The 16135-nt window shown below is 46.5% G+C and overlaps 2 protein-coding genes across 6 annotated transcripts in view; one reads left to right on the forward strand and one right to left on the reverse strand.

The window, feature by feature from the left end:
- Positions 1–16135, forward strand: part of BIN3 (bridging integrator 3) — a 146074-nt gene that overhangs the window by 128110 nt on the left and 1829 nt on the right. Inside the window, exons 10-11 of one of the 2 annotated variants that reach the window (XR_014783740.1) lie at positions 12654–12781; positions 13376–13690. The gene's annotated coding sequence lies outside the window, so the exon portion shown is untranslated. Of the gene's footprint in view, positions 1–12653; positions 12782–13375; positions 14158–16135 lie in introns of those variants that run through there. The other variant, XR_014783739.1, reaches the window with a different exon arrangement.
- The window catches only part of CCAR2 (cell cycle and apoptosis regulator 2), a 30717-nt gene that overhangs the window by 5638 nt on the left and 8944 nt on the right, over positions 1–16135 (reverse strand). For all 4 annotated transcript variants that reach the window (XM_084803999.1, XM_084804001.1, XM_084803998.1 and 1 more), the window contains exons 8-16: positions 14274–14390; positions 13397–13631; positions 10552–10665; positions 9113–9276; positions 3679–3856; positions 3055–3318; positions 2227–2457; positions 1759–1939; positions 1298–1377 (exon numbers count right to left, since the gene is read on the reverse strand). In XM_084803999.1, coding sequence (XP_084660125.1) covers positions 1298–1377; positions 1759–1939; positions 2227–2457; positions 3055–3318; positions 3679–3856; positions 9113–9276; positions 10552–10665; positions 13397–13631; positions 14274–14390 — 1564 coding nt within the window. The remainder of the gene's footprint in view (positions 1–1297; positions 1378–1758; positions 1940–2226; positions 2458–3054; positions 3319–3678; positions 3857–9112; positions 9277–10551; positions 10666–13396; positions 13632–14273; positions 14391–16135) is intronic.

Below are 16135 nucleotides of genomic sequence, written 5' to 3' on the forward strand. Positions count from 1 at the left end.
GGTGGGATGGGGCGGGCAGGGTTGTAAAAAGAAAAAGAAAAGGGCTGCTCAAACATTTGAGATGCCACTTTGCTTCCACTCCATAGACCATCCCGTTCCCTTCCACGGCAGCCCAGACCTCTATCACTACTGCTAGGAATGGAGGTTCCCTCCCCACCATCAGCAGCACCAAAGACAGGCACCTGCTGCATATCTATAGCATATTCAAGGCACATTGGTGAGATGCGATATAAACTACTGAATCAGAATCGGCAACTAAGAAGGATCAAGGCCCACAGTTCAGCTCCCTTACTGGCGTATCTTATGCTACACTCACTATATCAGACACTAGCCTAGAGGAAGTTGGACTGGAATGAGATCCAAACAACCTTTGGGTATCAAACAGCCTCAGAGACAGCATGGGCTTATCTAGGATTTAAAATAAGGAAGACAGCACTCCTCAGCCTGCTCAATACCACCACCACCCAGAGTGCTCTCTCTCCCCTTTTCTTCTGATGGGAAAAAATTTGAGACAATTAGTTCCAGTATGTTGAGGAACAGAAATGGATACAGTCTTGTCACAAATCATGGAACATGGGCCCTAATGCAAAAATCTAGTAGCTCCTGTGGAATCCTGGGAACCCAACTTTTCCTTTTCAAGCCATATGTTTCTACTCCACATGGGTATAAAGAAAGACCTAGAGGCCATAGGGACAACTTCAGTGCTTAAAATCCCAAAGATACCCAGGCTGGGAATCCTGATATTCACTAATCAGGATATCGTCACACAACCCAAGCTCCAATCAGTTTCTCTTCCTCGCCCTTCATTTCCTTGCCCAGTCCATGGCCAAAACTTGAGATGGGAAAATTGCAGGTATGTTCAAAAATAGAAGTGCATAACCACAGCTAACGGCTCAATCCTATGCAGATTTAGACAGAAAAATGTCCTTCAACTCCCAGCATGGCCCAGCCACCATGGCTACCTGGGGCATGCTGGGAGTTGTAGGACTTTTTCTGTCTAAACCTCCATGCTAATCTGTCTGATAAAATATGGGTCAGGGTTAAGCAGTGCCAATGTAGAATTCTAAATCCTCAGCAACCAGAATGCTGCTTCTCTCAAATGAACATCAAAGTTGGACGGTGTCACTAAAGGAGCAACATTCCCATAAAAGCATAATATTTATTTATTTTAATATATTCAATATTTATTCATCCTTTAACAAGCTCCCAGGGTGGCTGTCAGACCCTACACAATTTGCAGAGGCTCTGGCCTAAATAATCTAACACAAATGTTGAGGAGGAGAGGTTTGTCACTGACCACATCATGGAAAGAGGAGAACTCCATCTCCGATTGGTTGGATGCAACTGATCGCACTTCCGCATCTTCCAACTTGACACCTGCGGGCAAGGCAACATGACCTGCTTCAGATGCTGACCTCTGCTAAATGCTCACCAAGGGGGAGACTTGAGTATAGCGTCCCCCAAAGCAGCTCAACCGTCACAGCAACAGCTGCGCTGCAGAGATGGCTCTGACTTGTCTGAGAACAGACAGCAGGTCAGGGAAAGGAATGCAGGAGGCCTGGCCTTCCCTGCTAAGGTTAGGGAAAACTAATGGATATCCACCTTTTGTCTTCCCTGCAGGTCAGCACATAGGTAGGGAGGGCTGCCTGCAGGTAGCAGCATGACTCCCCCCACTGCTACACACTATCAGGGAGGGCAACGCTAGACTTAAACTTTGTCCTATGCCCTGCAGGACTGCTGCATTCCCAGAGTACCTACCAAAATCTTCCTCCTCATCCTCTCTTAGCAGCAGCAGGTCATCCTCCAGGCTCAGCTCACAGAGGTCATCTGTGGAATCCTTTGGTTCCACTTTGACATTCCCACTGACCTTCTCCTCCTTGGCTAAATTGGCCCCGTCTTGAGCTGCTGGCTTCTTCTCCACATCCCCAGCCTCCTCCTTCTGCAGAAGTGAAATGCACATAAAATAGGACTGTGTGTATACCATGCAAAAAAGCCAAGCTAACACAAGTTCCGCTATCCGTATAAAATATAAAAAATGAATACATGTCCCTAATATCTTGTTTCTGCATAATCTACTCTGGGTTTGCTAGCCTCAAGGAAAAGCAAGGAAGCAGTGTGGGGCACCAAGACGATGCAGGCTTCCGGGAGCCACTGGATGCTGTTAGCCCCAGTCTGGAGAAGGCGGGGTCTATTTGCACTGCCTACGCAATGGGGGCCACGCCTCACCTGAGCCTCCTTCAGGTTACTGTCCGGTGCTTCCTCTGCTCCAGGCTTCTCCGGAGGCTCTTCTTTCACCTCGCTCTCTCCTTCCTTCTCCGATTCAGCTGTTTTCTCCAGCTCAGGGATCTTCACCTCCAGCGGCTCCTCCTTCTCTGGCAGGGCCAGTAACGCCTTATAGAGCTTGTAGCCAAAATCCCGCTGGAGCATCTCCTGGAAGAGCTCTGCCACCACTGCCACCTCAGGGGTGGAGGGAGAGCAAGAGGGAGAGCGGTGAGCAAGGGCCTGGAGGCACATAGCAGCCCCCCAGGGATGCTGCAGACATGAGCGTGTCTGTGTGTCTGCGCAAAGTTCTTAAAGCTTGATACACCACATCTGAAAGCCTTCGTGAGGCCAAGAGCTGCAAGCCACCCAGCGTTGGACCCAGCCCCACAAAGCCTCTGCCCCTTTTGCCTCTGCTTGCTCCATCCGCAAAGGCCGCCCGGCCCACCCCTGCACTCTAGCAACACCCCCGCTTATGGCCCTGTTGTGTATGTCCCATATCAAGCCTCTAGAGGGCTTCTGCTGGCTCTGCGTAGATCAGTGCAGAACATGTCTCCCTAAGAAAGGTGTTACTACAGTGCTGGGTCCTGGAGTGATCCATAGGACACACAGACGGAGCAGTGGTGGTGAGGATGAGGGTGATTCACACTGTTGCTGTATTACTTATACTGCAGTAAGAGCCAGCAGCAAACAAGCTGCTAAATGTGACTCCTGGCTGGTTGGACTGTGGTAGGCCTAGAGGGCTTGTTACAAAGACTAGATCTATGGTCCTGTGTACAAGTCTCCCAATCCTACCTCAAAGGAGAGCTTCTCCCGCTGCCTCCTGTACTCCAGCAGGGTGAAGAGAGAGATGTTGGTGCAGCTGGGCTGCCCGCCCTGCAAAGCTGGCTGTGGGTGAGCAATGAGGGCAGGTTCCAGGGGAGGAGACGGGGCCTCTAGTTCAGGTGTGGAAGCCTCAAGAGTTGGCTCAGGGGCAGGTTCATTTGAGTCAGTTTCCTGTTCACTGGCCTCCATCTCCTGCTTGAGACCAGGTTCGGAGGCCTGTTCAGTTTCCTCTTCCTGTTTAGGAACATAATCATTCCAATAAGCATCAGAGGAAGCCATCTATCTGGGCGGAAGTATGTACTCGTAAGACTAACACCTATGTTCAATCTGAAGGCAAAGTCAGAGACCTGCTCCTGGGCTATCCACTTAAACCGGTGGAATGACCCCTCAAGTGACTGACCCAAGAGAGTGTCCCATATCTTGAGTCTTTCTGGATTAGGCAGGTAGTAAAAATTAGTTCTTGCATCAATAGGAAGTGGTGGATCAGGAGCGAAGATCTCCTCACTTCTAGCCATCATGCAGTAGGTTACTAGGTGCCTCAGATCCTCTCTCAGCTCAAGTAAAACTTTCTGTCCAATTCCAACCCATTCTTACCATCTCCACTTTCTCTTCTGCTGGTGGCGGCGGCACTTTTTCTGCTTTCTGTCTGCACAAGGCCTCCCATTCTTCAAGAGATGGCATGCAGCTCCAAATATCTGGCAGGAGGACCACAGTCTGCTCCTGATGAGCCGGGCTTCCTTCACGCAGGTATCTGAACTCAGCAAACCGAAACCTGGTGCACAGGAATTGGAGGGAGAGAGTTAGGCAGCCAGATACAAAACTGACCCTTCCCAACAGGTGTGCAGTTTCGAGTGTAATCCCACCAAGCAGAGTTTTGCTGGAACCGGGGTGCAGACTGTAGGCAGAGCTGCTTTTTTTTTCCTGGCTACGATCACCAAGTCCCTTTTAGGTCTGGAACAATCAGGAGCAGTAGTCCTAAAAGGAAAGAGCTGACAATATCCCAGTCCAGTTTTAGGAACTGGGGTGTTGCTTACTTGGACAGGGCAACCTTAACTGTTCCCCTTCATACAATCTTAGCAAAATCCCAAACACTCTCAATCCTGCTCATGGTGCAAAGCTCCTTGCAAGAGCCAAAAAGAGCATCAGGATTAGCTTCCTCAACAGATCTCACTCTTGTTTCAGGAAAAGCAGAGCCACCAACAGAGCTCGTCTTCAGCTACTTTCACCAAGACAAATGGCAAGGGATACAAGGTGCCCATAGGGGCATGTCTGGGTTCTACTCATCTTCAGCTACTTTCACCAAGACAAATGGCAAGGGATACAAGGTGCCCATAGGGGCATGTCTGGGTTCTACAAAGAACATGAATCAAAACATAAGAGTTGTCACATCAATTAGACCAAAAGTACGGTTATGGATTTCCACTGAAAACCATGCTAGCGGGACCTAAACATTTAATTAAGCCCCATTTCTGGAGTGGAATTAAACAATACAAATTAGTTAAAGGTAAAGGTAAAGGTGTCCCCAACCAGTCGTGTCCGACTCTAGGGTGCGGTGCTCATCCCCATTTCTAAGCCGAAGAGCCAGCGCTGTCCGAAGACGCTTCCGTGGTCATGTGGCTGGCATGACTGAACACCGAGGTGCATGGAACGCTGTTACCTTTCCCGCTGAGGCGGTACCTATTTATCTACTTGCAATTTCTTGCTTTCGAACTGCTAGGTTGGCAGGAGCTGGGACCGAAGACGGGAGCTCACTCCGTCATGCAGCACTCGGGTCTCGAACTGCTGACCTGCCGAGCTTCCAGTCTGCAATTCAGCGTCTTAACCACTAAGCCACCGCAGCCCACAAATTAGTTAGCATATGCTTAATTGATCTGCATATTTTATGCAATTCACATATCACCCCTGTTTAAAAAAAGGAACCCACAGAATACAGATTTGTCAGGCACTAAAACAATGGAGGAGAAGGAGAAGATTGGAGTCCCGGGATATTGATTCAAAGTAGGCAACAGCTAGTGATGCAGGGGCCTTTCTGCCTATCCCTGTTGCATGTAGCTGGGCTCACTTGCTCAAGTCACCTGACAAGACAGCAGAGACCAACTACATGCCTAGACTCCCTTACCTACACAGCCTCATCAACTCTATTATAAAAATACAACGGTTCAGTTTGTTCACACAAATGCATTTGAGAAAATGGTTTTAAAAAGCAAACCTCTCTCTCATAGACACCACTAGATTTTAAGATGAATTATAATAGATAAAATGATTTCCAGATCTTCTGAGTGTCTGATACATTCAGGAAATCTGAACAACTGGTGTCTTAGGGGCTTTCACACATGACGCAACAGCAGAACTGGGTTTGGGGCTAAATGTGAATCCACAACAGGCAGCTAAACCCAGCTTTCAGACAGGTATACCTGTATGCACCCATATGTTCTTAGCAGTCAAGCTACATGCGACGTAAGGTGTACATGTAAAAGATCTTTGCCATGCACCTCAAAACAAATGTGAAACCTAGCGCAGGGGTGCAGAACCTCTTTCAGCCAGAGGGCCAAGTTCCATTTCGGAGAAGCTCTCTGGGGCAACATTCCGGTGGTAGGTGGGGCAGAAGGCAAAATGGGCTAGGGTCAAAGGCAAAGCACACACACACCCCGCAATACCAGCATATTTTAACTTAGAGCTCTCACTGCCAGTAACTAAGCCTTAGGAGAGGCATTTCAACCTTTTAGAATGAGGGAAAAGCTGCCCAAAAGCCAGGAAACTACCAAACAGTCAGCAGTCACGGGAAAGGGGGTGGGGCCTTTTGGGGAGCCCAGCGGGCCAGACTGGGAGCCCAGGCCTGAGGTTCTGCACCTCTGACCAAGTGAGACTCAACCTAACTATATTGGAGAAGCTGTACGGCCCAGCCAAAATGGCAGCCGTTGCTCAGCGTACCAGTCCCAAGTTGGGCCACCTCCAACTCCTTCCACAGAATCTAATGATCAACCAAGAACGCAAGACTGTCTCCCTGCAGTTCCTGGCCTATAACAGTTCTCAGCTTGATCTTCAGGCATTCATTTTGCAAACCCCATTCACTTTGGTTGCCCCCTTTGCACTGGATTTTGCTCCCCAGAAGGTATGGCTTCATTTGACACTACAGAACTGAAGGAATGGGTTTCTGAGGAACAAGCACTCCACTTGTGACTGAACCCCACAAGTGGCAAAGCTTCAGCGGCCCAGAAGCTCCCATCTTCTCTCATCTGTTGCTTCCCAAACAAGTCACATGTGCAGCCAGGTTTAAGCAAAATAAGATCAGTCGCCATGGTTACGCAGTGCAAGGAATCTATATATAGACACGCTGCTACCAACCAAACCAATGCTCTCCAAGTTCCGGCTTTTCCCCTCCACGTTGATTGGTTGCGGGGGTCTGATCTTCTGAAGTCCTTGCTGGTTCCAAAGAACTCACGTGCAAAAGCATCCGCAGGAGTTCCAAGCAACCAGAAGCACAGGAGTCTTGCTCAGGGTAGTGGCACAAAAAGGCTTTTCCTGGAAGCAGCTCAGTAGCAGACAAGACACTCATCTTAACTGACTGGGCACAGGGAACCAACAAAAAGCCTTGTGCCTTGGCATATACAGGTACCCCAGTCATCTGGGCAATGGTACCCAGATTCACATCCTCCACATTTTCACTTATTCTCTGCATGGCTGCTTCCCATCCACAGAGAAGCCTATTGTGCTCCTAAGGGTGGCTCGAGAGGAGGCTGCCTGCACTCCAGTGCTAGAGGTGAGAGGGAGCAGACCAAGAAAGTCAGCGACACTCTTGGTCTGCTTCTCAGTTCATAGGTAGGCTTGAGGTTGTTTTTAGTTCATAGGTAAGCCGAAACAATTTTTAGTGCCACAACGCTCCCTGTGCTCTTGGTTCATGGAGCAAGTTAAAATACACACTAGCTCTCATCAAATTCCCTTTAAAAACTGTGGGGTGATACTTGTAAAATGGAGCATTTTCTCCTAAAGAGTTTTCAGCGAATCCAGCGTGGGGATTGCACACAAATCTAACTCCACTTGGCTTCCACGTGTTCAATCCTCTGCCCACCCCCTATCTCCTTGTGCCACCTAGTGATCTTCTATCAAGGATTAGCAGGTTCCTCTACCTAGTTTCTAATTACAAAAAATAATGTTAGCCTTACTTAGTTACCCAGCTTATACCTCTGCTTTTCAAACCTCAGAATTCCAGATGTCCCCCTAAAGTAATGCCCAACTCAGTTCTGCAAAGGAAGAACACTTAAGTTCTCCTTTTTTGGGGGGGGGGGGAGTCCTGTTGCACCACTCAAGGTCAGTGCTACAGGACATCTTATATAAAGATATGGTAGTGTAAGGCTTATTACTACAGAACTACCAGACTGATTTTGCTCATTTTTCTTATAAACTGTAGCCTGAGCAGTGTAGACATGCAGAAAATTTTGAAACTTTGAAAAAGTCCAAAGCTCAAGTTTTGGGCAGCTCGGGAAGAGAGAAAGGAGAGGTTTGAGGCAAAGGGGAGGTTAATGCATATGCCTTATACTGTGCATGTAATGTGACACAGTGTCTGTATGCATGTATAATAATGCTTACTTCTGTGAGCTCTTAGAGTGCTGCGCCAATGAAAGGATAGGTACAGAATGTTGGGAAAGGAGCTGAAAAAAAGTCAATTGGTGATAGTTGGAAGAGGAGGAAGAGAAGCTGAGGAGAAGGAGCTGAAAGGTCACCAGAGGGAGAAGAAAGACAAAAATCTTACATCACATGTTTTTTACTTCAAACGTCAGGAAATGGTAAATGATCTTTATAAAATGAACTTACTTTTTTGGGTTTTCACCTTTGCCAGTTTATTTTAAACTGTAAAGTTGTTCCAGTTGTAAGGGAAACAGGCAAACATACTTTTATTCAGTCGTTCTCATAGGAGCCCCCGTGGCAACATGGGATTTGCACTAGTCTGTGAAGAATACACTAACATTGCAAGATCTCTCCCCAACCCCCTCACATTCTAACAATGCATTTCTTGAACAGAACCAACACACTTTTCTTGAACAACCTCTGTGAAAGCAAGACTCAAAAAGCTCATTACAAAAGGCAGCCACCTAGTGGTCAAGCTAGCCAAGTGAGAATGGCACGTCACTCCATTTCTGAAAGTTGAAAGGAGACACAAAGAGAAACCTGTGGCATCTTAAAGGCTCACAGATTTATTGTGGCATCAGCATCCATGAACTAGAGCCCACTTCATCAGATGCGTTAGGGCTCCAATCCAGAGATGGGGAACCCATGGCTCGCCAGATGATGTTGGGCCTCAACTCCCATCTGGCCAAACCAGGATGGCCAGTGGTTAGGAACAATAGGAGGTGAAGTCCACCAGCATCTGGAGGGCCACCGGCCCTCTAGTCCATGAAAGTTTATGCCACAATAAACTCATTAGTGTATAAGGTATCACAGGTCTCCTTAAAAAAAAAAAAGTTTGCTTTAAGAGACTAACAAGTCTAGTCCTCTAGAATTCCTGAAGATCATGGGCATTTGTATTGCTTAGTCTTACAAATAGAAGCTTAGCCCTCTATTTCCTGCCATAGGAGAAAGAGGATGGCAGATGCTAAACAAAATTTAATAAATAAATAAATAAAATGGGGCTAAGCCCCAGAGAACCTACGCTTTGGCTCAACTTCATTTGCTCCTAGTCTGACCACACACACACACAGAACACCCCATCGGTTCAACCATGCATACCACAGAGACCCCTATTACCACTGAGTCTAACCAAAACAGTAAGTCTAAAATGTAGCCAGGCCTATAAGCAAATAAAAGATACAAATCAGGACTCTTGACCATATTCTCGAAGGCACTGAGTTTATGTTCTATTGTATTTTCAGTTTCTATGGAAAAGCCATATATAAATAAAATTGATACAGACACAGACAGACTCAAGGCTTCCATGAGTATCTCCCTAAACAAATCCACTGGCTCTTATCTCAACAAAGAAAAAGGTGGCGGCCTTGGAAGGCACATCACAGCAGTACAAAAGAAGACCCACCATTTAGTGCAAGTGCTCAAGTCCAAGCCAGTCTGTGCTTTGGTGCAACGAATAGCCGTGCGAATCAGAACCATGGGGCTTGCAGCTGGGTCAGGACCATCCAGCGATGGGGACCACTCTCCTCCAATCAGCACTGCTTCATCAGCTTTCTTTCCCAGCAAGAACTAAGGAAAGAGAAACTGTTCAGGAGACAATACTACCCAGCACCTCAGCCAAATCTTGGAGGAGGGAGAGCTCAGGGTGAAGACTTTATGGACAGATCTATGTGCTGCCCAGGGGCCCATATCACACCTGATTAATCAATACTGCTCCTTTCTCAACCAATGACTTGGGGCTGTAAGGAAGCCGCTTGGCTGCCTGCTGTGTTCTCCAGCCTTCCCCCTGCTGCCTTACAGCCACAAATTCAAAACTGGCAAGGACCAAAAGGCATCAAGTCTACCCTAATGTCACAAGGCTGAATGAGACACCAGCAGCCCCTCACAGAAGAACCTGGACAATACAAACTGTAGAGAAAAGGAGGGGCACCACAGAAAAGGGATGGCAAGGCAGACAATTCCAAAGGAATTGCCAGTGCAGTCCGGTGGACAGAGTGTTGGATGAAGATCTGAACTATTATCCCTACTTGGCTATGAACTCAGAGAGACTTTAGACCAGGGGTAGTCACCCTGGTGCCCTTCAGATGTTTTGGATGACCAGTCCCACAATCCCTGACCACTGGCCATGCTGGTTGGGGCATATAGGAGTTGTAGTCCAAAACATCTGGAGGGCACCAGGTTGCCTACTATTGCCACTGTCAACCTCAGCTCCTCAGCTGTGAAAAAGGAACAGCGGCAACTCACCTAACTTGGATGTGGGGCAAATGTAATAAAGAATATGAAGACACTCTGAATGTTAAGCAGCTAAGAAATCCTAGATAAGCAAGCCCAACCATGGGTTATTAGGGAAGACCAACCACCTCCTACAAGAACTTCTAGTCCATCTGACCTGGAGTTAAGCTTGATGCAGACCCCAAATCTATCTTCCCAAAGCCACATTCTTGAATGTGTAAAACCTATGCCTTGTCTCAAGATAGGGTACTGCTGGTACCAGAGTGGAAAGGGCAAAAACCAAAAGTTCTTACATGGGAGAGGGAAACCATTCCAGATCTTAATGGCACAGATGTTCATACCCACAGCTCAGACATCAGAAGTCACACGATACCCTTCATAAATATATATATATATATATATATATATCCCCTAAACCACTCTTCCAGTCCCCAACCTAGCCCTGCTTCTCAAACTCTGACCCTGTACAGTTCTAATTCCAACTTATTTCCTTGGCTCTTAACTTGGGAAGTTATTTGGGAAGCCTGGGCCACCCTAATTCTAACATTTGTTGTACATGGTCAGCTCTAGCACCCATCTACATGGCTCTCTCCTGAACCTGAGGATTCGCACCTTAATTTGCTTTGTTGGGTGCTCAGGACTCTCTCTCTGGTCACTGGGATCTTCAATGTATAACAAACAATTGCGGTAGAATTCTTCTATGCTCGGAGAGGAGAGCAGCAAAACCTACATTTCAGAGGGAAAGTCAGATGCTTTGCATACAGCAATAAACAAGTTCAATCCCCAGCATCTCAAATAAGAAAAGAGCTTTGCTCGAGACCTTCAAGACCGCCACTGCCAGTCAGACTGGAAATCATGGACTGGATGGAGCAGTGAACCTGCCTGAACATAAGAGCCCTGTTGGATCAGCCCAAGGGTCCATCTAGTCCAGCATTCTATTCACACAGTGGCCAACCAGCTGCCCACAGAAAAACCACAAGCAGGACATAAGAGCAACAGCACCCTCCTTCCCATGTTCTCCAGCAACTGCAGTTCACAATCATCTTCAAAGGCCCAGCTGTACATCCCACCACCAAGAAAGGTTAGGCTGGTGTGAACGTACCACAGCGCCTTCTCTGTGCCAGCACCCCCACTGTGAAATTTCCCACTAAAGAGGTTAGATTGGTCCTGTCCTCGGTTTTAGGTAGGCAGTATTTCCCTTCTATTGGGCTTTTAATGATTCCAGTCTCTGAGATGTTTTTAAGATAGCTATTTTTTTAACTGAGTCATTTACTGAAAGCTGTTTTAATGTCTGTTATGTACACTATCTTGTACATCTTCTGCCAGATAAAGCAGAACGGTGGTTTAAGGATTTAAGAAGATCCCTGCTGGATAAGACCACTGTGGCCACAGTGGCCAAGCAAATGCCTCTAGGAAGCCCAAAAGCATGACATGAGCACAATAGCACCCCCTTGCTCAGGTTCCTGAGCAACTGATATTCAGGGACATACTGCCTCTGATGCTAGGCGTAATATATAGCTGTGATTACAAGAAGACTTTGATCAATAAAAGAAACATATACAGGGGTCTCTGCTCCCTCTCCACCACCATCACCAACACACACAATGCAAACAAGACATGGCACTGCTGATATTAAAAAGGGACTTTGCAGAATATTTTGTAAAGGGTAAAACACTGTGTGTAAGTGCATAAGTCCACAGATCCACATGCAGGATCAGTCTGTAAGAGGCTATAAAGGGTAGGTGAAGGTGCGACCAGAGTTTATAGTTTCCATGTGGCTGTGACCTCTACACACAAGTGTGAAATCTGATATGACCAGAACCCTGAGCATCTCTCTCAGCTTTTCTTTTTTAGAACGAATGCACACACACAAGTTCTGTTGGCCAAGAATGAGCACATGTGACCACTATCTTCTGAGACGACAGGATTCCAAGGGAGGCCAAGCACGTGTGCCCACAGATAATTGGTAGTACCCAATTTTAGTCCTATGTAGTTGCAACTAAGAAGTCCCATTCATTTCAATGGGCCTACTCTGTGTAGGACTAAGACTGGATACTGCACACAGCTGATGCTCTACATAGTTCCTTGTTCCTGCCTCTACAAGACTAGCAGAAATATTAAATACATTTATCCCTCAAGTGAATACCTTCTGCAGATGATCCACCCTATGCATTTCATGAAACAAAGCCCCGATGTAGGTACTTTGGACCAATGAAGTTAAGAAAGTGACTAAGAGAAGCAGGACCTTTGCAGTAGTGGTTGCAACCTCACTGCAGTGATTCAGGGCGGAAAATTTTCCATGGTTATATTTTTGGGGGGTGGGCGCAGTATCCATTTTGAAAAAATGCCTTGCTACATAAAATTAGTGACTGGATACAATGCCAGTCAAATCGGGCAGTTTCAAGGTTGTAATCAGCAACTTTTCAAGTGGCTATCCCCAGCAAGAATGCATGTGTATATATAATAAACATAAATGCAGAGCTCTGGGCTGAAATTCGTATGTTCAGTGCCTTCTTTTTTTACTTTAAATTTAAACAAATGTAAGTGCATGCTACTGAATTATCATATCTTACAATATTTAAAGTATTCCAAGACAAATAATTAAAAAAGGTTTCAAGTTGTTTGAACAGAAATTTTAAACCACATTAGATGTATTTTATTTTCCTAATCAGGTATTTCAGTTAATACTTTTGGCTCTTTGAAAAACCTTTCAGATGTTCAGCAACTCAGGGCAAAGGAAAATTCAGACTTTTCCAGAAAACCGACATCCCTGTCTCATCGTAGACATCCCTGCCCAAGGGAAGCCACTCAGACCTCCTTTTTGATGGACTTTAGGAGAATGGTAAAAATATCTCTCTTATCATGCCTTTGGGGGATGGCTGGACTCTTTTGTATCGCTGTTGGATCTTAGCTTGTGCTCTATGGGTTGAAGTTAGGTGGTAGTTTAAAATGTTTTTATGATGCATGAGCATCCTTAGGAGAAGAAATTAAACATCATTATTAATCGTTGTCCCCTGCAGAATTTGGGAGTGGATCTTTGGCGCAACACACAGAGATCTAGTACAGTGGAATCTGCTGCTTTCCCCCCCATTCCAATTCCCCATAGTTCTGGCACCAGCCATGACGAGGTCAGTGAATCACAGCACACCAACCCCGCCTTGGCAACCACTGCTAAATCAGTGCAGTGCTGTAATCAGCATGGTGGCAGGAGCCCAGGCAGCACTGCACTTTAGCTATACCTGCAAAGCCCTAGGTTGGTCTCCCACAAGTATGATGGGAACCAGCTTCATTATGTTAACAGAGGAGGCGAAGCCCAACAAGTGAGTAAATAAGCTGGTTCAAGGTTATTAAAACTATTTTGTACCACCTGGTTTTCACCGCCTACATCTGGCAGTTGTTGGTTCAGCTTCAGCCCTCGTTCTGTTTGCATTAACAGGGTAGCCACCAAATCCTTTACCTTGGCACTGAAGGCGGAGTTGGTATCCTCTGGCTGAGCATCCTGCATGGGGCTCTCATCAGCCAGAGGCATTTCTTCAGCAGGATTGGCTACCTGGATACGACTGGGGTGCCGGAGAGTCAGTGGCTGAGCGAGTGGGAAGGCATCCAACCAGCAGAGGCGGACATCATAGAACTCCTTGGGCAACTGGATACTGCAGTAACGTCTCAGGATTTCCATGGCATCACAGAAGGGGCTGGCGAGACACAACCAGATGCCATCAAATATCAGACTTGGCAAAGACAAGCCAGCAAAGTAAGTATACCAGATGCTGCCCTTCCAAGAGGAGGAATCAGAGGCTCTTGCCAGCAAGTCTTGTGCGCCTTGATTCCGATCAGGGAGGAGCCCAGGTTTACCCATTAATATGAGCATAGAATAAGCATGCTTTAAACCAGCACTGACCTGCCAGGCCCAATGCTAATCGTTCCCTGTATCTAAAACAAGCAGTGTTGCTGCATTTACTAAGCGCCTGCCTGATAACACAGCCAGACTCTGCCTTGCTTGTTTACGTACCCTACTGTAACCAAGCCTAAGGGCATGTAGCTGAAATAAATGCATGTTCTCCCCACTCCACCTTGTTTTCCCCTTCCCCGGTAGTCTTCCCTCTGCCAAATTTTAAACTGTAAGCCCCTTAGGACAGGGCTCTGACCTCTTATACTTTGTAAAAAGCACCCATATATATTGATGGCGCTATATTAATAATAAATAATACTTTTGCTTTTAAATACTCCCATTCTGCCAAGGCAGTTGATGGGCGTGCCAAGTTCCCATCCGTGGCACTGGAAGTTCATTCCACTTTAACTTCCAAAGAAGGTGCCCCTTGGTCTGCTGGCCTTACCTGTTCACAGCATAGCAAGCCAACTGGACCCGATACTGGGGTGGTTCATGCCGTGGCTTTTTCACTCCCCATGGCTCATTTCCCTTCTGCTTCCGCTTCTTAGAATCAAAGTCATCCCTAAAAGCACAACAGCACAGCAGCTGTTAGGATAACAATCTTGTCAAAGCTGGCCACAACTGCACATAGCACTCAATGTTAGACCAGACCCCCGCAAGCTTCAGTTCTTTGCAGCACACAAGCACCAATGCAACAGCTTAGGGAAAAGAGGCAGCCTGGACGTTAAACATGGTCATCCAAATTATGATTTGCCAGATAAACTGACAAGCCTGCTCTGGGAAGAAGTCAAGCAGTGGGACCTGAAATTACTGCAGCCACTCAAACGTAGAGCTACATATTTTCTCTGGAAGATTGCACTAACCATTCAGGCCAAGATTCCCTGGGCCAAAATTCACTGCACCAATGAAGTCCCCAGTGCTGCTTCTTACAGCTGGAGCTTCCATTCAACATGCAACGTGGCTAGATTCGGCTTAGCTACTGACGTGCGGCTGTGCCAAATAATATAGTTGAGGGCCATTAAGAAGCGTTTCCCAAAATGAGAACCTGAGAGTAGCCCTGCTGGATCAGACCAAAGGTCTATCACATGCAGCATCCTGTTGCCAACCATGAGCCAGGGAACCCCACAAGCAGGGCATTAATGCAATAGCCCTCCTCCACCCCACTGTTCTCTCCCACAACCAATAATCAGTGGCATACTGCCTCTGAATCTGGAGGCTGTTTACTGATTGTGGCTAAATGAAGCTCCAAACCCCTTAATGAGGGCACAAGAACCCTTGAAGGAAAGGGGAAAGGTTGTGGGAATTTGCAGCCACCACCCTCAGCTTGACCTTCCTGCAACACTACAAACCTTGTTGAAAGTATATGGACAGGAAAGGTAACACAACCAACATGGGCTCTGCAGAAGGGCAACACAGGGGGACAACAGCCCAGTGATAGAGCACTAGCTTTGCATACAGAAGCTAACAGTTTCAATCGCTTGGATCTCCACTTAAAAACATGTGGTAGCAGCTGACATGGAAGAACAGTTGGCCTGAGACTCTGGAGAGATGCTGCCAAAGATAGCAATAAGCTAGATGGACAAATAGCCTGACTTAGTTAGCATAACACAGCTTCCTATGTATGGCATCAGGCATTATTTTGCTCAGTAGTGAGGGGTATGTGTGCAAGAGAGGAGGAGGATAATGTTAGCTGCCTTGGGTTCCTTGCAAGAAGAAAAAAGGCGGAGTATAAATGCAATAAATGAATGAATGAATGAATGAAGCAAAACGGTGTCCCATCAATGAGACAACGGATGATGAGGGTCTGGGAACTGGTATCTATGTGGAAACTCAAGAATATTATTAGAAGAAGGCAGATGGGGAAATAAACATTTTATGGAAAATGGTCTATTTTGGTTACGTTTTGGAATAATATAACACAGGATTAGGTGCAACCCCTATTTTCTGTTGGAAACATTGTAAAGAGAAGTGGCTACGTAAAGTTATGAGCCAATACAGGTAATTATCAATTGACTGGAATAATATTGTGAATGACTTTACAATGGAAATATGTATAGATTCTGATGATTGTGATGATGATGGCAAAAAGAAAGCCTAAATCTTTAAAGGGGTGGGGAAGGGAATGAATTACCAAGAAACTTTGGCAGAGTAAGTGCGTAAGTTGCCAATGTAGAAAAAACAGGCACAAGCATGAAGTGTTCCTTCTGAAGGCTTCCCTTGGAAACATGCACCATTTGCCATCTGAAGAGGCGGGGGGAGAGGAGAAGGAGGAAGGGGGAGCGAGTTTATGCCAGCACAGAGGACACA

The sequence above is a fragment of the Heloderma suspectum genome, chromosome 6 (assembly GCF_057233095.1).
Source record: "Heloderma suspectum isolate Gila_16-S chromosome 6, 16-S_ref, whole genome shotgun sequence".
NCBI lineage: Eukaryota > Metazoa > Chordata > Lepidosauria > Squamata > Helodermatidae > Heloderma > Heloderma suspectum.